The sequence below is a fragment of the Phaseolus vulgaris genome, chromosome 6, assembly GCF_051622355.1.
Source record: "Phaseolus vulgaris cultivar YP4 chromosome 6, ASM5162235v1, whole genome shotgun sequence".
Lineage (NCBI taxonomy): Eukaryota > Viridiplantae > Streptophyta > Magnoliopsida > Fabales > Fabaceae > Phaseolus > Phaseolus vulgaris.
Window position 1 is genome coordinate 10758702 of NC_143503.1, and position 23707 is coordinate 10782408.

General features: G+C 33.9%; 2 protein-coding genes and 1 pseudogene across 11 annotated transcripts in view; all 3 read left to right on the forward strand.

Annotated features, from left to right (window-relative positions):
- LOC137831000 (uncharacterized) overlaps positions 1-10546 on the forward strand; it is a 40171-nt gene extending 29625 nt beyond the window's left edge. For 4 of the 6 annotated variants that reach the window (XM_068638470.2, XM_068638472.2, XM_090303111.1 and 1 more), the window contains 3 exons: positions 1850-1921; positions 9469-9534; positions 10305-10546. In XM_068638470.2, coding sequence (XP_068494571.2) covers positions 1850-1921; positions 9469-9534; positions 10305-10439 — 273 coding nt within the window. In that variant the 3' untranslated portion in view covers positions 10440-10546. Of the gene's footprint in view, positions 1-1849; positions 1922-5226; positions 5364-9468; positions 9535-10285 lie in introns of those variants that run through there. The other 2 variants (XR_016521357.1, XM_090303110.1) reach the window with 2 other exon arrangements.
- A 4054-nt stretch (positions 10547-14600) lies between these two features.
- Positions 14601-23707, forward strand: part of LOC150026633 (uncharacterized) — a 37436-nt gene continuing 28329 nt past the window's right edge. For 2 of the 5 annotated variants that reach the window (XR_016521358.1, XM_090303114.1), the window contains exons 1-2: positions 14601-14787; positions 19656-19825. Coding sequence is in view for 3 of the 5 variants with exons in the window: in XM_090303114.1 (XP_090159240.1) it covers positions 14659-14787; positions 19656-19825 (299 nt within the window). In the remaining 2 variants the exon portion in view is untranslated. Of the gene's footprint in view, positions 14788-19650; positions 19826-23707 lie in introns of all 5 variants that reach the window. The other 3 variants (XM_090303113.1, XM_090303116.1, XM_090303115.1) reach the window with 2 other exon arrangements.
- On the forward strand, positions 16683-18385 carry LOC150026634 (uncharacterized; annotated as a pseudogene).

The following is a 23707-nucleotide window of genomic DNA, read 5'->3' on the forward strand; positions in this document are numbered from 1 at the left end:
CTTTGCAGGGACTCTCTTTTCTTTAGCGCAGATGATTATCCGAAAAAAAATTTCAAGACAACGATGCTCTGGCACATACACCCCTCCACAGTGAAAACATCTTCCCTCTTCCCCTTCGTCACACAAATTCAGGGTAGGGAAGGGTCCTGAACCCCTTGTTTCTTGAGCCTTCTCCTGCAACTCCTCCTGACCGAACCTCTCTTCCTGAGTTGAAGGACTCCTTTCTTGCATTGCTAACCAAGCTAGACGAAATCTGCCAACTGTTTCCCTATACACTTCTGTGCGGGCTGTTATTCCCATACCTCCTTGATAACGTCCATAGGGAGCATTATTCCTATTCCCATTGCTGCCCCCTTTTTCTTCCGTAAAGGATTACTCCACATCCAGCGCAATTTCAATGGCTCTCATCAATTCCTTGGGATCATGGGGTCTAATTTGGTTGTGAATCTTGGACTATAACCCAACAAAGAAATATCCCAGCAACTGTTCATCTCCTGTTTGCGGTGCTTGTGATACTAACAATTCAAAGAACACAGATAAGAGAAAGAAAAACTTTGTTTTATTCCAGCACTGTTCAGAACTCACAAAAGAATTACAAAGGAATATAGTTCCTTTCACACAGGTTTGATCTTGTCAACTTTACACAACAAATCAACTAACCTCCACCCACACCAGGTTGGTCTTTATTTAAAGACCCCCCCTAACCACTTACTAACCCCTTTATCCTTATTTTTAAATTTCCTTCTATGATACACCCTCCATGTACTATCCTTATTTTCCTACCTAACAGTCAATAAGTTTTGTATACAAAATTGAAGAATTAAAATATAGAGAAATCAAAGAACTTTATTGACCAGATCTTAAAAATGGTACAGAAGATGATGAACCTTTGTTACTAGGTTAGAAGATCATTACTAGAAAGGTATCCCTTATTTCTGACTAATAGAACTCAAGTCCCATGCCGTCAAGTAGATCTAACAGATTATTATATTAGACGGACCTTTCCCTATAACCGAAGTAAAAATCAAACAAAAAATAATCTGGAACAAGAATATCACTATCCAAACAAAGGGGAATTGTTAACTCGAAAAATATAGCCCTATTTGGTTTGAGAAAATATTTTCTGTTTCCAATTTTAACTTAAAAAATCCTGCCTTGTTCTCTTTGGCTTTGAATGGAATATTCTTAAAATACTTTTTTATTGTTTTCATCATTTCCTATGTATATCAAAAATGGAAACAAGTCTTATAACTCAAAATAAGAAATGAAAACATAAAATATATTGTTAAATAAAGCAGGCCCTTAAATTCTACTTTCCAAAATTTAGCTACCATAAAAAAATGGATCCCTATAATGAATTCATAAATTCTGGATTTTCAACAACTTAGGGTTTTTTGTCCTTTTTTATTAAAAAATTCTTATATTTACTAAAATAAGCAGATTTCTGCTGTTTTTTTTCTTGTTTTTGTCTAATATGCTTATTTTAATATTAAGCTGTTTTCTTATAAGCATCCTATCTATTTCTGAAGTATGTGATCATTTTAAAAGGTGTTTATTTGGAAAACATTTATTTTAAGTTTAAACAAACTGGTTTTAGTCTTTATAGCTACTTGATATCTCAAACTTACTTTTCAGAGTTTTTTACGCCTTCAGCATAATGGAAAAAAGGTTCCTCTATTAATAGCTTTTTGAGTAAATGTTTTTCATGCAAGTCTACGCACCAGTTTCATGTCAAATGTTGCTTATTTGAGTGATTGTCACGTTTCCATTTTACTAGTAAGGATCAACTGTATTGTACCTCATATCTGAAAATTTTGGTACTTTACAATAACTTGTCTCCTTTGTGCAGGATTTTGTGCTACCAGGATTTCAGTCTATTTTGCTTATGCTTGTGAATAGTATTATGGCCTTCTTTGCTGAGGTGAAAACCTAAACTTTCATGGTGATAGTTTGCTTTTTCTAGAAAAAATAATAAGAAATAACAACTTTCATAGTATAGACAATTGGTGTGATTAAATAATGGTCTTCTCATGCTGCTATTGAAATGAGGACTAACCAACCTTGTTTCTGTAGTGATAGATAGGAAGATGAAAATAAGATAGAAAAAATGCCATTAAGAATGGTTCTGCTGCTGAGACTGATATAGACCCTGCACTTCATTAATACATGGTTCTGCTGTTCCGGTGAACTATATGGTTACTGTAGCACTTCTCAAGGGTTTTCTCACTTACTGTATATGCTTATGAAACAATAATTTATATTTGAACATAGCCTTATATGATATTTTCTTGTTTGAATTTTTAGAAGATTTATCTAGCCAGGAGAAAAAAGAAAGAGAGCTACTCAACTGTATAACCTTTGCAGGGTTGGAATTGGATACAGGCTAGGCTAGGCTAAGGCTCATCTTAAAACAAATGTGGCTTATTTTTTAAATTTGAATTCTGAGTTTTGTCTAATTACTAACGTAATGTGATTTTTAAAAAACCTAGATTGCCTTTCTAAAAGGTCTAGCATAACTTGAAAGCCTATTTAAATATATACTTTGTAATATGGAAGTTAAATAGGCTAATGGGGCAAATAATTTAAAACAAAACATCAAACCAGTGCAAATTTTTTATTGTCTTAGGATATTAAAGTAAACATTTAATATATTGAAAATATTAATCTAGGCCTTTTAGGCCCACAATGACTTTTTGGGTGGTGTAAATCCTGATCATTTGAGCTTAATGAGCTTTGAAAAGCCTTGGCCTAGATTATTTGCTAAATTGGTCTAGGTTGTGCCTAATATGGGCCAAGTTATAGGTTATGACCTATTTGTACTGGTATTTTGGAAGGTCGGTTTCTTTCACTAATTTGGGTTTCTTTTGGCCTTTCACTTTGTTTTTCAAGATGTTCGTTGAAGAATCCCTGTGAAAATAACCAAAGTTCCATAGAAGTTGACCATGATGAATAGTTTGTCATTCAGTTTCTTTGTCATGATGATTGGAGTCCCAAAAATAGATAACACAGGACCAACAACTTTGAGGAGAAGAAAACTTAAATATGACTAGGATGACCAACAAAGCTTTCGAAATTGACATGTGAGAATTCCAACAAGTAGAATACAAACACAAATTAGAATGCTAAGAAGAATCAATGTTCTACTATGGATGGATTCAAAGCTTCATGATTTGTTGGGTTGGGTCATGCTTATTAGTAAGTGGGTTTATGTCTAACTCAACCTTACAAAACCAACTTACAAGGTGAGGTTTGTACCCACTTATATACTGTAATTTGGTCTTATCTCAAGTCGATGAGGGATTTTCGACACACCTCCTCAACCTCATAATACCGGCTTATGAGGTAAGGTTTGCACCCACTTATATACAATGAAATGTCCTAATCTCTAGTCGATGTGGAATCTCTAACACACACCCCTCACTCTGAGAGTGACAACTCGTGCGTGGGATAATATATTATGGGTGGTGCGATAACGGTCCAATAGCGGGTGGCCTGATAAGCCCAACAAACTCTCGCTAGGATAGGCTCGAAAATGGCTCTGATACCATATTAAAAAGTGGACTTTAAGTTTAACTCAACCTCATAAAACCGACTTATGAGGTAAGGTTTGCACCCACTTATATACAATGAGTCTTAATCTCTAGTCGATGTGGGATCTCCAACAGACCCAATAGCGTGTGACACACGATAGGCCCAACAAACTCTAATACCATTTCTGCTCTCAAGAGTTGGAACACGAAGGAGTCGTGTTCTCAAGCTTTACATAGAAGGAACTTCCTCACTAGTTAAAATTTTATCCCTAACATGATCAAAACTTGGGTTCATAGCATGGAGGATCATAACAATATAAACCTTATCCAACTTCTTTTTTCTCATCTAATGAATCAACCTCCAGTAACATCTTCAATTCTTCAACTACTAATTGAGCTTCAGCAATAAAAAACATTGTCATTATTAGTTTTCTTTAAAAAGGCCTATTGTTTAGCATAATCATAAAGATGTTGGATATCGTTTGCAAAAATATTTTGAGCCTTTTTCGAAAAGCGTTATAGGTCTTGAATGATCTAGTAGTACTCAAATTATTGGGTTCCATTGATTGCTATAGTAAAAAAGTAAGTTGATAATCAATTTTCTTCCACTATTGATCTTGATCTAATGGTACTTTACTTCCATCTTCATTTGGGTTATCATAAAAACCTTGGCCAAGGAACTAAAGTTCAATTAAAGTAGTTGATTTAGATTTTTTCATTTAGTTCCTCAAAGTTATAGTAGGAGTCCCACCAAAAAAGGTGGTAGTTCCCGAAGACATGTTGAAATAGGATAGAGGCAAGGAGGACAGAGGCAAACATTTCTATAAAGAGAAAATTTGAGTTGTAGGAGAGAGAAATTGTAAGGAAAAAAATGTGCTCATAAGGTGCCAACAAGTTGAATGACAATGGTCTAGATGAATTCCAATCACAAGAAGGTGTCATATGAGACACACGCACCTTGGCTTTGCTGAGAGAAGGACAGTGCGTGGTAGCATGTCTAACAGAGTTTGGTCATGTGACTAGTGGGGTTAGATTGTGCACCTCAAGGCGCACTAAACGGAAAACAAAACGATTGATAGTGGAAGATGGCAATGGACGGTGACCAAACGACGATTTCTTTGCCAAACAAGACAAAGACAAGCACATAGCTTAACTCAACCTCACAAAACCTGCTTGTAAGGTGTGGTTTCCATCCTTTATATATTGTAATTTGGTCTTATCTTTATAGTCAATGTGAGATCTCTAACACATCTCATCACATTATGGACTAAACATCTAGAGTGTGGGACTACATATTTGTGGGTGGCCAACAACGACCTGATAGCGTGACACACGAGAGACCCAACAAACCTCACTAGGATAGGCTCTTATACTATATTAGTAAGCATTTATGTCTAACTCAACATTAAAATAGTTTGTAAAGGGAGGTTTGCATGCATTTATATACTATAATTTGGTCTTATTTTTAATCAATGTGAAATCTCCAACAATGCTTAACAAAGTGCACCAAGTCTTTAGTTCGACGGTGAAATCACATGAGACCAATGATGGACAACTAACTAGATGAAAAGTGTTAAAATTGTGTCCTCTAGGTTTACACAAACTCTTAGCAAAGGCTATTAAATGAGCTTTTCTAGTCCAAAATGAAAACCAGTCTGACATTGTTCTGCCACCTCTCCTTACCTACGAATGCAAGATGTGGAAAGACTCTCCTACTCTTTATAAAGTCTCATGATTCAAATCCTCCTCCAACAGCTTCCCTTGCCATGGATCGTTTTCCATCAACTCTTTCACATGACTCCACTTCAGTTTGACATATTGCTCTTAGAAAAGGTATTTGATCTAATCGTAATCCATATCCTATTTATAATTGAATTATCATCATCTATCTCCATCATATTCTTTCGTTTTTTCTTTGTTTGTCATCATTGTTCCTAATTATTAAAATAAAGGAAACGAGAAAATAGGATAAATCCCTTGTGTCTAATTAGCACATAGGGTTATGTTTATATAGAGAAAAAAACATGCAAAAAATATGGGCTAAGCCCATTACATGGATAGAAACATCTAACATATCTAGAAATATTTAACACTCCCCCTCAAGCTGGTGCATATAATTTTATGTACCCAACTTGTTACAAATATAATCAATCTTAGGCACTCATAAGGATTTAGTAAAAATGTCTGCTAATTGATCATTTGAATTAACAAACTTGGTCTTGATATTTGCCTACACAACCTTTTCTCGAATAAAATGACATTTGATCTCAATATGTTTGGTCCTTTCATCAAAAACGGGATTTGAGCTAATATGAAAAACAACCTAGTTGTCACATATAAGTGTCATTTGATTGACCTCTCCAGATGGTAATTCTTTAAGTAATTGTTTAAGTCAAATAAGCTCACGAGTAGTTGAGGTCATAACTTTATATTCTTTTGCACTAGATCTCACCACAACACTTTGTTTCTTGCTCTTCCAAGAGATCAAGTTATCACCAATGGAGACACAATATCCAAAGTGGATCAGCATCTGAATAATAGACGATTTTAGTATGCTTATTGTCATCATATAGCAAACCTTGTCCAAGAGAGCCTTTAATGTAATTTCAGTATATGAATTACTGTATTCCAATTATTTTTGCATGGGGAATTAAGAAATTGACTCACCACAGACTCCAAAAGAAATATTAGGACAAGTAACAGTAAGATAATTCAATTTTCCAACTAATCTTCTGTACTTCTCAGGATTTGAGAGAGGATCCCCTTGATTGGGTGGAAGTTTTGCATTGGGATCCATGGGTGTATCAACAATTTTCGAATTCATCAACCCAATTTCTTCCAAAATATCCAATGCATATTTCCTTTGAGAGATAACTATACGAGCATTGGATTGTGTTACCTCAATCCCTAAAAAATATCTGATTTTGCCAAGATCTTTGGTTTGAAAGTGGTGAAAAAAGTGTTGTTTTACTTGTGAGATGTCATAATGATCATTGCTTGTAAGAACCATGTCATCAACTTAGACTACTAGATAAATACACCCAACACTCGAGTGACAATAAAAAAACTAAGTGATATGCCTCACTGCGAGTCATACAACACTGTTGAACAACATACTAAATTTTCCAAACGAAGTCTGAGGAGATTGTTAGAGGCCATATAAAGACTTAGGTATATCCTAATAATGAAGATTCTAGTTGGTCTATTGTCATTCAAAAAAGTACTCGCTTTATGCACAATCCTCATCCTTTTTACAATTTTCTAAGGTATCATCGTTTGTCCCCTTCCTATTGTTCTTTTATCTTCTTTGTATCTTCCATTACCATTCCTTAAAATATGAAAGAGGCACTTGATCATCCCAAATGGCGACATGTCATGATTGTTGAAATGTGGGCTCTTGAACATAATGGTACGTGGGACTTAGTTCCTCTTCTACCAGGACAAAGGGTTATTGGTTGTCATTGGGTTTATGGAATTAAAGTTGGCCAAATGGTGAAGTTGATCGTCTTAAATCTAGATTGGTGGTAAAAGGATATAATAATATTTATGGCCTTAATTATGGTGAAACTTTTTCTTCCATGGCCAAAATGACTATTGTGCATCTCTTATCTGTTGTGGTAGCTATATGTCATTGACTTCTCCATCAATTAGATATAAAAAATGTTTTCCTTCAAGATTATCTAGAAGAGGAGATTTACATGGAGTAGCTTCCTAGATTTGTTGCTCAGGGGTGTTGTCTGCTTGGCTTGTAAGTGTTAAGAAGTGGACTTTAACCCGGACTCAACCTTATAAAACCGACTTATAAGGTGAGGTTTGCACCCACTTATAAACTATGAAATGTCCTAATCTCTAGTCGATGTGGGATCTCCAACACACACCCCTCACGTCGAGACTACCAACTCGTGCATGGGATTATATGTTATGGGTGACCCGATAATGGCTCGATAGCGGGTGGCCTAATAAGCCCAACAAACACTTGTTAGGATAGGTTTTAAATGGCTCTAATATCATATTAAGAAGTGGACTTTAAGCCTAACTTCACCTCATAAAACTGGCTTTATATGGTTGAGTTCGGCTTAAAGTTCACTTCTTAATAGTAAGTGTTGCATAATCAGGAGAATTATGTTATAATTAAGTGCAGATTCCATTTTATATTTATTAGGACAGATTTGTTAGTGATTTGATTTTATTTGATTTGTACAGCTTTAAACACCCATTATTTCTGGCTTTCATTACCTATTATTTCTTTCCTTAATTAGGTTGTAAAACAGTCTATAAATAGAGACTCTAATCACATTTGTAAAATATCTCAGAAATATATTTCATCTATTTCTTTCTACTGTAAGTTACATCAGTCTTTCTATGGTCTCAAGCACTCCGCGTGCTTGGTTTGGAAAATTCGGTTACATTGTTCAAACTTTTGGAATGAAACACTATAAGGCAGATCATTCAATTTGTATTGTCATACCCCTCCTGGAAAATGAGTTTACTTAATTGTGCATCTTGATGACATAGGTATTATAGGGAATGACTCCTAGAATCTCGTAGCTATAAAAATTAATGATAGATCAAGGTGCATCTCTCTTTGACATAGAGAGATACATAAGACTTGTTGAAAAGCTTATTTATCTAAGTTGAAAGAAATAAATGAAATGTATTTCTGATGTGATTTACAAATGTGATTACAGTCTCAATTTATAGACTGTTTACAACCTAATTAAGGAAGGAAATAATAGGTAATGAAAGCAAGAAATAATGGGTGATTAAAGATGTACAAATCAAATAAAATCATATCACTAACAAATTTGTCCTAATAAATAGATAATAAAATCTGCACTTAGTTACAAAATAATTCTCCTGATTATGCAACAATCTCACTATTACTAGACCTAATATATCTCTTCCAGTGGGTGTTGTAACTCAATTTATGAAAAATCCTTGTACCGATCATTGGGATGTTATCATCTGCATCTTAAGATACCTCAAAAAGGCTCCAGGACAAGGTCTGTTGTACAAAGATAAAAGGGATACCCAAATTTCTGGTATTGTGATGCCAGTATCTCCTACTGGATATTGTTTTCATTCGAGGCAACATTATTTCTTGAAAAAGCAAGAAACAAAATGTGGTTGCCCGATCTTGTGTTGAAGGTGAATATGACATCTCTCGTTGTGAACTTGTGTGGGTGAAACAATTTCTTCAAGAATTAAAATTCTGTGAGATACAACAAATGAAGTTGTATTGTGATAATCAAGTAGCTTTCCACATTGCGTATTGCCTCTAACCTTGTATTCCATGAGAGGACCAAACACAAACTTGAATGTTGTTTTTATTTGAGAGAAGATGTTGTCTAAAGAAGTTTGTACTGAGTTTGTTGAATCTAATGATCAACTAGCAGATGTGTTAACAAAATCCCTAAGAAGACCTCAAATTCAACTTATATATTCCAAGCTTGGCACATACAATCTGTATGCTCCAGCTTTGAGGGGGTCTTAGAATAATTTATCTTGGTTATATAACTTGTTTAGATAGGTTTAGTGGTATTCCCCTAAAAGTTGTTTTGCTTATTAGCATTAATTACCTAGATATAGCCTTTTCTTGTACCTCTTGGTATTCCTGATGTAGTTTTCTTGTATAAATAACAAGGATCAACTAAGAGATCATCAATCTCTCTTTTTTATCATACTTTCAGTCTTAAAGTAATACCAACTGGAAAAAAGATCAAACTCTGAGGTAAAAGATTTTATTGAATTGATTCTATGAAACACTACATCAGTCACCCTCTATAGAGAATTCTAACCCTAAGGTAATAATTACAAAGAAATCTCTAGAATCCTCTACCAGCACATATCCTGTTGTAGCTTCTCTACTATATTTCTCCTGAATCAACATGCAACATACCTCTACTAGTTGATGGTATTGTAACTAAATCTTTTGCAGGTCTTGTTAGCACGTGGACTGCAACTTGAGAGAACTGGTAAAGTTGCCAATATTCAGTACTTGGAGGTATACTTCTCCCTCAACAGCTGGTTGTTCTCTTTTTTCTTTTTCTCATTTGACTGTTAACAACTAAGTTTTTATATCTTTGAGATCCTAACTAATTCAGAAATCAACAACAAAGGTGCATTTTGTCATTAGCATGTATGTAAGTGTGACTTGGTTTCTTTCTTTGTCACTTCCTAAATCTACACCTACACCTTCTTTTTATGTCACATGGAAGGTGTGACTTATCTTTATACATTTGCACCTTTTATACTTATATTTATACCTTCCTTTATGTTTTACTAAAAACTACTAAAAAGTAATTACAACAAGAGGCATTCAATGATGCTTAGTTGGCCCAGATCTTCTATGTGTGGGGCTTGAGTTGAAGCTTGACTTGTATTTGGGTTTGGGCTTGGGCCTCTGCCATACAAAAGGCCTTTGCAATATTTGGCTCTTGAATACGGAAGAGTGCAAAAAGTTCATTTTCCACATACCAAATTATTTAAAGGAGAATGGTTGCATTACTGCATATATTTTTTCCATTTTAGTATTTTAGGATATCTTACTTGGATCAATATTAAATAAGTCATCATATACTCTAATAGATATTGAGGTGTTGGTTTTGGAACAACAATTTGAGACAACTTAACCCTTACCAGCATATGATTCATATCTTAACACACTCAATAGTATCAAATCCTGTGCAAATTTACATGGTAATGCTTTTGTGGAGTATTTCCATGAATTGGAGTACTAATTGTGGGTGATTAAGAGTGGTTCCATCTTTTCAGGCAGCCCTAAGGCAATTGTGGAGCCTTGCTTTGACAAGAGTGGTTCCATCTTTTGATCGCCTCGTCGGTGTTTCACTTATTGTTATCTCTGTAAGTTGCACCATGTATATTGGACCTGATAAGGAGATGGAATGATATAGATTTCAGCGATGTAGTTGCCAGCTTATATGACGATATAATCATTTCTTATATTCAACTTGTTTATATAAACTATAGTCTTAATTGGTTTATTTAACGCTTTATCCCTTGTTTTGTTCTTATTTAGCTGCGTCAGTCTTCAGATTATGCATTCCCTTTTTTTTAATTAAGGTTTAACATGGGCATCATTATGGAACTATGGAAAGTTCAAACATCTAACCCATTTTTCTTTTAAATTCCATGGAACAATTCCCACCCTATCAGAAGCTTGTTTATTAAGGACTCACTCCCATTCCGACCAAAACTTGTTCCAACCTTTACTTTCTGCATGTTAAATTAGCAAAATAGCCACCATCAATTTTGAATCCAACTCTTTGCAATGTTTATAAGCTATAAAATTCAGGCAAATGCTCCCTGCACCCAATCATTTTTAACCTGCACCCAACATATTTTTTTAATTTCCAAAAATGCCCTTAATTCCGGAAATAAAAATCCAGAATTGAAAATAATATATTCCGGAAAAATAAATCCAGAAGTCATTATTGAGTTTTGGAAATAAAAATCCGGAAACCAAAATTAAAATTCTATTTCGGACAAAAAAATCCGGAATTGAAAAATAATACATTCCGAAAAAAAAAATCCGGAAAAGAAATAATTGTGTTTCGGAAATAAAAATCCGGAAACAAAAATAAAAAATCAATTCAGGATAAAAAAATCCATAATATAAAATTTCGTTCTGGAAAAAAATATCCGGAACACATATTTCGGAAATTTTTTTTAAGGACAGTTTCGTCTTTTCCGCTAAGATCGGGTGCAGTGATATGGTGCAGGAAGCAATTGCCTAAAATTCAAACACATTCTTCAAGCTTTTGAAGGCTTTTACTTCCTGCACCCCTCATTTTTAACATACATCCCACAATTGAGTAAAATAACTGAATTGCCCTCCGTCTTCTTCTCCCTTATTGCAACTCATCAACATTGTTGCAGAAGAAGAGGAAGAGAAGAAGGAGAACGTTGTAGTTAGAAGAAGAGTAAAAATAAAATCTTGTTTTAGAAAGCTTGTTCTAGAAAATTCAAACTGGAATATACATTCTGAAAATTGTTCTCGAAAGCTTGTTTTAAAATATATTTCATGTGATTCAAATATTTTATTCCAAAAATCTTATCATGTTTTAGCAAATGTATTCTAGAATGTATGTCATGATTTTTTGAAAAACGTGTTCCAAATTTTTTTTATAGAATATGCAACTTTAAGAAAAATAGTCCATTTAAAAAATTGTTGGAATACATGTTATAAAAAGGAAGGATGTAGGAAGTAAAAGCCTTTTTTTGAAATGTCATTATAATAAGATATGAGAAGTCGAATCCATTCTCCTTGTGACCCTCGAAAATTTTCTTTAAAAGTTCTATCAATTTTTCATTTAATACTCTACGAGATTTTCTTAATATTAAATTTGACTTTAAATTATTTTAAAATAGAAAAATCAAAAGCTATATTATTCCTTATTCCCTTTTAAAATAGAACCTGACAAAGTATAATAGTAAAGGCTTGCTGGATAGTTAAAACATATGCTTTCAAATTCCTTTTATTGTGCTTACGATTGTTTGCAACTCAGCTGCTAGATTATTATGAAGCATGTTGTTGAGACCAGAACTATCCACTTTCGGTTAGAACCACTCACCTTTTCTTAACGGATGAAGTTTTAAGATAACAAATCTAAATAAATCCTTAAATATTATTGCATACTATCATATTATGCTCATAAAGTTTCTAATGTTTGTTTTAGCAAGTAATACCATTAGACCTTCGTCATTAAATTCAAGTAAGACAATCTCTCTTTTATTCAATCTTTGTTAATAATTTGTTTGTGCTAAATATTTGTAATCACAAACTATTATTTCTAATAACAAAATGGGTGGTGATACTTTACAACATATATTAAAATACATCCATTCCACATTCCAATAAATTATTATTCTAATTATATTTATTTTATTTTTTAATTTAAGATATTATTATATTATTATAATTAGTTGTCAAATTAATGTTATTTATTATTTTTGTGTCAAAAGAAACTATTCTTATAGGGGCTTTGAAGTAAATAACTCTTCTTCATCTCCTCCTTACTGTCTTCTGGTATCTTGTTGACAACTTTGGGCTTCTAATTATTAGGCTAGTTGACTTAGACTATCTTTTAGCTAGGTAGACTTGGCTCTCTCTACTTAGTAGACTTAGTCTTCTCTCGGTTAGGTGGACTTGAGCTCACTGGGTGGATGTACCTGCAAGGTGCTCTAATGATAAAGTTAGAATCAGAGTCAGAATCAGTTTGATTAAGCTCTAATTTCATAAAAAAATACTCTACTTATCTGTTAATCAGATTACCTATTTATAGTTCTCATTATTGAGTTTTTATTAACTTTATTGGAATTTTACTTTTTACACCTTACAATTACTAAATGTGTTTTTAAAGCATTGGGCTTATTCATTGGGCATTGATACAATGTTACAACTGTTTTATTATTTCTTTATCTTTTTCTAATTTTATTGACCTATCGGCCTCTCGATCTTTTGGTCATGTATTCTCCTAACCAGTACAGAAACTTTTCATAACAAAATATAGTGAGTAGGCTTTTTTTATTATACATGCTTAATACAATCCTCATTATCCAACACATTACTTTTGCATATAAAGAAATTAACGATTTTAATGTTAAAAAAATATTTACATTTGGAAATTAATTATTGGAAGTGAATACAAAAGGAAATATCTTGGCTTGTTGTTATTAAAAAAAATATTGCATATATTCATGTAATATTTACTTGTTTTTACATTTAACATCCAAAAGGAAATGTAATCTTTCATTTCTAACTCTCAACATATGAGAGTATATCAAGTCATATCAATATAAAAGGATTTACAATCATATTGTCAAATATAAAGAGATATCGTTAATGAAGGTTAAACCAAACAATGATCATATTCTTAAAGATTACAATTGACCAAAGATTCAAGATCTCATTACTAAGCTAAAAAAGCATACAAAAGAAAATTGACTTATAAGTTTAAGTGGGAATTGTTCTTTGTGGGAAGTGTGAAACTTATGTATTCTTTATTATGTGAAGTTACTCGCCTTATGAGAATTCTTGCTATATCTTTTCTTTGAGAGTTATCTTTGCTACCTTCTACATTATGTGTTTATTTACCCATCTTATAATCAAGTTTTTATCAGTGAAATCCTTTAAGAAGTTTCTTAAAGTAGAACTAAGAATAGCCTAAGTGTTGTGGGTGAACTAGTATAAATTTGAGTTGTTGTTTCTTAGATGTGTCGCAACCGAAGTCACGACAGGACGATAAAATGATCTTTGTATAAGTATAGAAGAGTCACCTCTAGAGTTACGAAAAACCTTAAAAGAAACAGGTCTTAAAATCATATTTGGGTTCGGGAGTCGATTACATGTAAGGAATGTGTTAGAACCCTATGACATTCGTATCTTTAATTAAATGTGAAAAACGAATGTAGTTTTTTAATGTTTAATTTTCCACCAAAAATGAAACAAAATGCATAACAAAGAAAATATTTTTGAAATTTTTTATTTGGATGCGATAAAGATTTACATTATTTCTACGTATTTTTATCAATGGAAAAACAAGCTTTATGTAATTCTTTGAAAAAAGATTTTTCTATTTACATACTTTTAAATTTTTTAAATTTTGATAGTTTTTAGATTTTTGTATTTTTTCATAATTCACGTTTATTAGAGTATACGGTAATGTGAACGACTATGCTTAAAATATTTGCACCTTATTTCTATAATATGATAGTAAATATCATAGATACTATAAAATTTTGTTATATTGATGTGTTGTTGTACTTATAACTTGCTTTAAAATTCAATCTCAAGTATTGGCTTCATACCTTAGTATATGTCTAGAAGCACAATGAATTGAATAAAAACAAGACTGATATGTAATGTAATGGATGGGGTTTTATACTTGTGGCTGAGTAAACTACGAATTTGCTTTGAAACAAATTTTGTCTATTCTAGATTCTTGCGTGGCTTGTATTTATGATTGTAGAATAAAGGAAAGTTGGTTTTCTGTGTTCCTCTTAAAAGGAGAAAAAGAAAATAGATAATACAAAGTGAACAATGAACTAGAGTTAATTTCTCTGCCTTATATTTTATTGCAGAATGAGGTGACAAGATTACTTGAGTATGAGGAATCTTCGTTCACTCATTTTATATTGTGGGTGTGGAATGGGTCCAAATACTCTGGTTTACTTTGTATGGCTCTCTCATCTACCATCTACTTTCTCATGGGGGTTCTTACCAATATATTTTCTGGTAATGTTCTATTGTTCAGCATGGTATGTTGTATGTTCTGTTCGACATTATGTATTTGCAGAATAAGGAAAACAACCAATGAAAAAGTATTTAGTTGAAAGTATCTAGCAATTTTGATTGTGAATTTCCTTGGTGTTTAACTTTTAAGTTTAATCTTACTATTTTGTGTCTCTTCTACACGGTTTGCATCTAGAGCTGGATCAACGTTTGGAACTAGATCAACATCTAGTGCTTGGCTTCGTCTAATGCGTGTACTTCGTCTAACATATGTACATTATTGGGGTGCATGTACATTGTCTAGCGCTTCTTGCAATCTTTAACATTAGTACGACTCTTTTGGTCTTGTAGCATATCGTTTGGTGATGCTTGTATACTTGCATCTTGTTGAGACTTCGCCAACTTTGGTGACGCCTGCATCTTGTGATTATTTTGGTCTGATGCTTTTCTAGTTGAGTCTAGTCTTCAACAGACTACCTCTAGTGATATAAGCTATGTTTAGAGCAGTGAGCATGCCTCTGTCTTTTATAAATGATGTGTCTACATGAACTTGTTTTATCTCGCATCTTGTACTTATTGCGTGACTTGCATCTTGTTAACTTTCTATTCTTTGTACAAGAAATATCTTATATTATCTTTTGCTTTTGTCTAGTACTTGTGTCTCACTAGGTAGCTTATATCAGACGAACCAAACTGTCTTGTTTGTTATTATCAAAACTTGGGTGTCAATGGCAAGACTATAGGATTAAGACTTGCATCTTATCATTGGACTTGTCCATGCCTTAATAGAGTGTAGTTAAGGTAGATAAAAATCCAAACAAAGTCTATAATTCTAGAAGATAAATTAGAAAATCAAACAAATGAAGGTAATTAGTTATTATTACCTTTTACTAACTCCATTGACAAGACTTTGTATCTTCTGTTTAGCAATATCCATTTCTTCATAAATAAATCTCATGGTTGATTTCTCATCTAAATCCACGATGTGCAACACATCAGGTAGAAAAAAATCCAAACAAAGCCTATAATTCTAGAAGATAAATTAGAAAATCAAACAAGTGAAGGTAATTAGTTATTATTACCTTTTCCTAACTCCATTGACAAGATTTTGTATCTTCTGTTTAGCAATATCCATTTCTTCATAAATAAATCTCTTGGCTGATTTTTCATCTAAATCCACCATGTGCAACACCTCAGGTAGGGGAAGAACACTCGTGCAATTCAAAATATTTTTCCAAAACCCCTCATCCAGTATCAAATTTCCCCTCCATCTCTAGTTTTTACAAATTGATTAGATTGCCACACCTTGAATGTGAACATCCTAATAAGTGATCCTTTATTTCCATTCAAGCATCCCAACGTCAAATAAAAAGTGGCAAAACGAGTATTAGACAAATATGTTCCTTTAGTAAATTTTGTGTAATAAGGTAATAAGATTAGTTCTTTAATAAATGTAGGTTGTGATTTTTTTTACCACTCGCTATTGTCTCTTGATGAAGTGATATTTTCTTATCAAAATTCCCAACATTAAATAAATGCAATGAGCTGCATTGCACAAGGTGTCCGATATAACTTATGTCTCTTATTTGCTAGTTACAATTAGGATCACTTTTCCTTCTGCCAACCTCCTCAACATCATCCATCAACATTAGTTGCCTTACATATGTCAGAAGCATCATTTGACTTGAAAAAGACAATAAACAATCCCCTTAGGACTATTTACCAATAAATTAAGTATTGTTGTCATCCTACTATCGATCCATCACCTATCATTATTGTGCACCCATTTTTCTTCTAAAAAGTTTATGTTCATCCAAGTTTTGAATGGTCTATCCATCCTTTTGCTTCATATATTTCACCCTAATTTCAAGGTATGATGGTGGCTTAAATCAGATACTGTTAGATATTATTAGATATAATTAGATATTATGAGATATTATAGATATTACTAGATATCTCTATTTTGTAATGGGCTTAGCCCATATGTTTCTTTTCCAATATACCCAAGGGATTTACCCTATTATTTCTTTTCCTTTTAATATGGTATCTAGAGCATAAGGTTAGGGTTCAATTTTTTTGGTGAACCCACTGTTCACTGGAATTTTCCAGCCACTGCCCCATCGTCTCGCTGGAGCCGCCACCGTCGCCACTTCGCCAGAGCCGCCGCCGGAATCGTTGCCGGAGACGCTGCGTGAAACCGCTGCCGGAGCCTTCATCTTTGTCGCTGCACCAATTGACCGGTGACTGGATATGTCTTTATCCTCTATGGCTTCTTCCGCTTCCGCTGCCACTATGGCTTCTTTCGCTTCCGTTGCCACTATGGCTTCTTCCGCTGCCGCTGTTGCTACTTTCGCTGTCATTATGCCGGATCCATCTATTTATACTAATTATGTCAATGTTCAACTCTCAATTGACAAATTGGATGGAACCAATTATGACACTTGGGCCTCAGATATTAAGTTATGGCTTAAGAGTCAAGGTTATGTTGATCATCTTACCCATCCTAATGTTGCTGAAAATGAGGTTTCTTGTTGGTTAAATGTTGATGCTCAATTATGCATTGTTATCAAATCTACCATTCACTCATCTTTGAAACAAATTTTTCGTACCTATGAGACATGTTCAGAAGTTTGGGAACAAACAAAATTATTATACACCAATGATACTCAACGTCTTTAGGGTGTGTGTCAAAATCTCCTCACAATTGTTGCTCCCAAACGTCTTGATGGTACAATGGCAGAATATCTAGGTAAGCTTCATGCTCTTCTTCATGATTTTAATGAGTTATTACCTTCTGCCCCCACTCCTTCCCAAGAACTAGAACAAAGATCCAAGTTTTTCATGTTATTTGGTTTACATGGCCTTCCTGATGATTATTCTCATGTTCGTGATCAAATATTTGGATCTCCTATCGTGCCCAATTTTACTTCCACTTCTTCTACCCTTCTGCGTGTGTCAGGTAAACACACCACTGATATAACGTCTCATGTTGATGACTCTTCTGCTTTAGTTTCTCAGCATAATGATCGTACCCACCCTCACAAGCCGGGCAAAGGGCGTCACAAGTGTGACCATTGTGGCAAACTTGGCCACAAAATTGACAGATGCTATGCCTTACATGGTCGTCCTCCTAAATCTGTTGCGGTTGCTCAAACTGCTCCTGTGCAACCTTCTACTGTGGACCATACTTCAATTGATACCCCAGGCCAACTTGCTATTTTCAATGAATTTCTTAATTGGTATGAGGATCGTTAGAACTCTAGTTCCACGGCTTCTATTGCACATTCAGGTACATCTTTTGTTGGCCTCACTCACTCTACTTCCCTTGGCCCTTGGGTTCTAGATTCAGGTGCCACAGATCACATTACTGGTAATCAATCTTTTTTCTCTTCCCTATCTACTACGGGTTATTTACCTTCAATTACCATGGCCAATGGATATAAGGTACCATCACATGGTGTGGGTACTATTAACCTTTTTCCTTCTTTATCTATTGATAATGTTCTTTATGTCCCTGGGTCTCCATTTAACTTATTATCCATTAGTCCTCTCACTCGTTCCCTTGATTGTGTTATTTCTTTTTACCAAAGATTCTGTTTCTTTACAGGACCGGAGTTCGGGACGGATGATTGGCACCGAATGTGAGTCTCATGGACTTTATCAACTAAAAATCTCTGCACATGTTGGCGCGATTATGGATTCTCCATCTCTCATTCATGCTCGGTTGGGTCATCCTAGTCTTGCCAAGATGCAGCAACTTGTTGCAAGTTTGTCTAATGTGTCTAGTTTATCGTGTGAGTCGTGTCAGTTAGGGAAACACATTCGTAGTTCTTTTCCTAGTAGTGTCTCACAACGTGCTTCATCTCCTTTTGCCTTAGTTCACTCTGACATTTGGGGACCAAGTCGTATTAAGTCTAATTTAGTATTTCAATATTTTGTTACTTTTATTGATGATTATTCAAGATGTACTTGGGTGTTATAATGAAAAACCGTTCTGAGTTGTTTTCAATATTTCAAATATTTTACAATGAAATTAAAAATCAATTTGGAATTTCCATTCGCATTTTGCGCAGTGATAATGGACGTGAGTATCTTTCTCATACTTTTAAAAATTTTATGGCTTCTCGTGGTATTCTTCATCAAACTTCATGTGCTTATACACCTCAACAAAATGGGACAGTTGAGCGCAAGAATAGATATCTTATTGAAACAACTCGTACTATTTTAATCCATGGTGATGTTCCTCAGCGCTTTTGGGGTGATGTTGTTCTTAGTGCATGTTATCTCATTAATCGCATGCCATCTTCTGTTTTAGATAACAAAATTCCTCATTCTATTTTATTACCCTCTCCACTCTTTACCTCCCAAAGTTTTTGGGTCCACATGCTTTGTTTATAATTTTATTCTTGGTCTTGATAAATTATCTCCTAAGTCATACAAATGTGTGTTTTTGAATATCTTTTTGAGCTACATATCTGAATCATAAATCAGTTGTTAAATACTCAATAGAGTTTGAGTTAGTACTCAATATATGGATTTTGCATCTTAAGTATTAGTAACGGACTCAAGCAGTATTCAAACAGGCAGTGGATGCAACACAAGACTCTCTTGTAATCATTCTCAATAATATAATTTTGCATCTTAAGAATTTTGACATACTATGTATGTTAGTTATACCTTCTAATTCTATCAGTATTTGTTATATTATTATTTAAATACTCAATTAAATTTAAAATATACATTTTATTTATCTATTGTGTTAAATTTAAGATATATTTTCAAGATTTACAGTTCTCGTTTTTACTTTTCAATTTGTTTTAGGTGTTTCCCATTTTAATTTTTACAATAACAATTTTGATTTGGCAGTTCAGGCAATTCCTTTGTTTGAGACCGCTTTTGCAAGATGTGCAATTACCTTGATACTGTCATATTTGTGGTTGAGAAGGAGTGAAGAACCATTATTTGGAACATCCCAAGTTAGAATCATTTTACTTTCAAGGGCCCTTACAGGATGTATATCAATGTCAAGTTTTATATATTGGTAAGTGGTCATAGTTTTTCCCTCAATTTTAATTCCTTTCAGCATTTCATTTGTCCTTTTGGTAATTTTTCTCTACCAGACTTTACCCCTTCAATATTTATCTTTCTATTCTCATAAAAATGTCATAATTTTAGAATATTTTATCGTACTTTTAGGATGTTATTTGATACTGGATGATATTGTTTTCTTCAATGTTTAGTTTTTCATACATGATATATATTATTGCACTAATTCTTAGAAGTACAATAATGGATAAAAGCTTTAGCAAAAGAATTTGAATTGCATTTTGTAACTGATCATGCAAGTTGTAACTAATGATAAGAATCTAAAGACAATATTCTTCATATTAAGCTTTGTAAAACTTTTCATTTGTAATTTGACATCCCAATGATTTGCTTAATAAATAAAGTTTAGTGCAACTCACTTATTCCTTTTCAACCTTTTATTTCTATTAAACTCTAGGAAAGAAAGGAACATTCATATGAAATTGCGTGTTTATGAGACATGAATATACTTTATATATTGTGAAAAAGAAATTAGTGTAATACTGAAGACTGAAAATATGATAAAAAGAGCTTAAGAGATTAGGTATCTCTCAACTGATCTTTGTTATTTATAGAAGGAAATTACATCAGGAACATCAAAAGGTACAAGAAAAAGGTTGTATCTAGGTAATTAATGCTAATAAGTAAACAACTCATAGGTACAAAATATAGTAGTTTTCTATACAAACTACTTACTACCTATATTTAATACCTATTGCAACATTCCCCTTCAAGTTGGAGCATACAAATTGTATGTACCAAGCTTGGAAGAAATAAATTCAATTTGAGGTCCCCTAAAGGATTTTGTTAACACAATTGCAAGTTTATCATTTGAATCCTACAAACTCACTACAAATTTCCTTGGACAACAATTTTTCCCAAATAAAATAATAGTCAAGTTCTATGTGTTTATTCCTTTCATGGAACTATGGATTGGAAGAAATGTGGATAACAATTTTGTTATCACCGTACATTTTCATTTGTTTGTTCTAGAATTTTAATTCTAGAAGAAATTGTTAAACCTGGACAAGTTCACTAGTGAGAGACGTCACTGTCCTATATTCAACTTCAACTCTAGATCAAGCAACCACACTTTGTTTAATGTTTCCTCTAATGAGAACACAATACCTGTAGTGAAGTGTTTATCCATAGGAGGTCCTGCTCAATTAGTATGACAATACCCAAAAATTTGGGTATTCCCTTTATCTTCATATAATAAACCTTGTCTTGGAGCCCTTTTGAGGTATCTTCAGATACGGATGGTAACATTCCAATGATCAATACAAAGATTTTGCATAAACTGACTAACAACACCCACTGCAAAAGATACATGGAGTCTAGTAGTAGGGAGATAAATAAGTTTCCCAACAAGTCTTTTATATCTCTTTGGAGAGGTTCACCTTGACCTGCCATTAGTTTTGGTTTGGATCCATTGGGCTATCTATTGGTCTACAGTCAATCATGTCGGTTTCTTTCGTGATATGTAAAGCGTATTTCCTTTGAGAAACTACAATACCTTCCTTTGATTGAGCCACTTTAATGGCTAGAAAGTATGAGACTTCCAAGATCTTTGGTTTGAAAGTGATTACATAACTGTTTCTTTAGCTGTGAGATTCTAGTAGCATAATTTCCTATAATAACCATGTCATCAACATAGACAATTAAGTAAACACATTTTCTAGATGAGGTGTGACAATAAAAAACTGAATGATCTGCCTTACTGTTTTCATTCCAAAAGTTTGAACAATGTGATACAATATTCCAAATCAAGCATGAGGTGATTGCTTGAGACCACAGAGAGACAAATGTTACTTACCAACCAAGCCAGATTCCCCTTGAGCAACAAAACCAGGAGATTGCTCCATGTAAATATCCTCTTCTTGATCACCCGTGAAGGAAAACATATTTAATATCTAATTGACGAAGAGGCTAATCAAGTATAGCTACCATGGAAAAGAAGAGACGCACAATAGTCATTTTGGCTACGGGAGAAAATGTATCACCATAATCAAGGCCATAAATATGAGTATATCCTTTGACCACCAATCTAGCTTTGAGGCTATCAACTTCATTTGGCCCAACTTTAATGACATAAACTCAACGACAACCAACAACCTTTTGTTTAGGTGGAAGAGGAACTAAGTTCCATGTACCATTATGTTCAAGAGCCTACATTTCATTAATCATGGTTTGTTGCCATCCAGGATGATCAAGTGTCTCTTTCACATTTTTAGGAATTGTAATGGAAAATATAGAGCAAACAAAAGAACAATAGGAGGGGGACAAATGATGATAACTTGGAAAATTATAAATAGTTGCGTGCAGTGTGAGTACCTTTTCGAATGGCAATAGGCCAATTGGAATCGTCATTAATATTAGGAGGCATAGTATGGAACAACGATGGTGAAAGACTTGATGAACAAGACTCACCATGCAGTCTTGGACCTGTCATTGGAGTTAGTCATTGGGAGGTGATAAAAGGAGGAGATGGTCCAGGTGAATTGGGCTAATGAGAAGAATTTAAATTATTCAGAGTCATTGGAACAATGTTTGGAGTAAGATACACAGGGCTCCACTAAAGCATAGGCAAGACTTGGTGGACAACATTAACATCTTATGTGGAGGAAGAGAAGAAAGGAGTTTCTTGAAAAAAGGTGACACTTGCCGACATGTAATATCTTCTAGTGTCAGCTGAATAACATCAATACCCTTTTTGAAGACCAAAATATCCTAAAAAGACAAATAACTCGAGCTGAAAGTTTATCCCAACTTGGAGACATATCATGTACAAAACACACAACCAAAGACTCAAGGAGATTGTGAAACAAAGGTTCATCTGGAAACATAACGGAATATTGAACTTTATTGTCCCCTAGATTCATGTCCTTCACTAGTCAGTTGACATGTACTATGTTCTTGTATAACAAAAGAATTTTCATAAAAGGTTATTGAATAATTTAAAGATTTAGTTATTTGATTTAAGGAATTTAGGTTAAAGGGACAAATCGAACATGCTTTAGGTTCAAAGACGGAGAAAGGGAGATTGGACCAACTCTTTGAGAAGTAACTTTGGATCTATTTGTTAAAGTATTAACATAAGATTTTTAGTATGATAAAGGGAAGAAAATAAGGCAGCATTACCAGAAATATTATCGGAAGGTGGCGGGTGACCTTCACGCGCCTAGTTGTAGTAGATGGATATGACATACATGGCAGGGCGTGCCAGAGAAACAAAGGATGTGACTAGGTGGGTTGGACGTCGCATGATGAGACACACCTGATTTGATGATCGTTGAAGAAAAAGGTGGTTGGCCTACAACAAAAGCAGTGTATTCAATAAAATCATGGGAAGATCCAAACGAGGTGTTTGTTGTAACAAAACTTTGATTGGGAAGAACAACAACAACGGAGATGGATGTGGACGGCAAGGGATAATCACAAAACTAACAGAGAGGGATCAACCTCCTTTGATACCAACTTAAGACTTCTCTCGAATGATCTTTACTATTTATAGAAGAAAATTATATCAGGAACATCGAAAGGTACAAAAAAAAGGTAGGTTGTTGAATGTAACGGACTTAGCCCATAATTTTTATTATTCTGATATTATATTATTGATTCTGTTATTATGTTATTGATTCTGTTATTATTTTCATTTATAAATAAAAACTACCATGTGTGTATTTTACACAAGGGATATCAATCCTATATTTATCTTCATTCTTAATATGGTATCCAGAGCCTAGGGTTAGGATTCAATGTGTTTTGGGTGAACCCATTGTTCACCATCAGCCGCCACCACTGGCGTCGGAGCTACCATCGTCGGAGTTACCTTTGT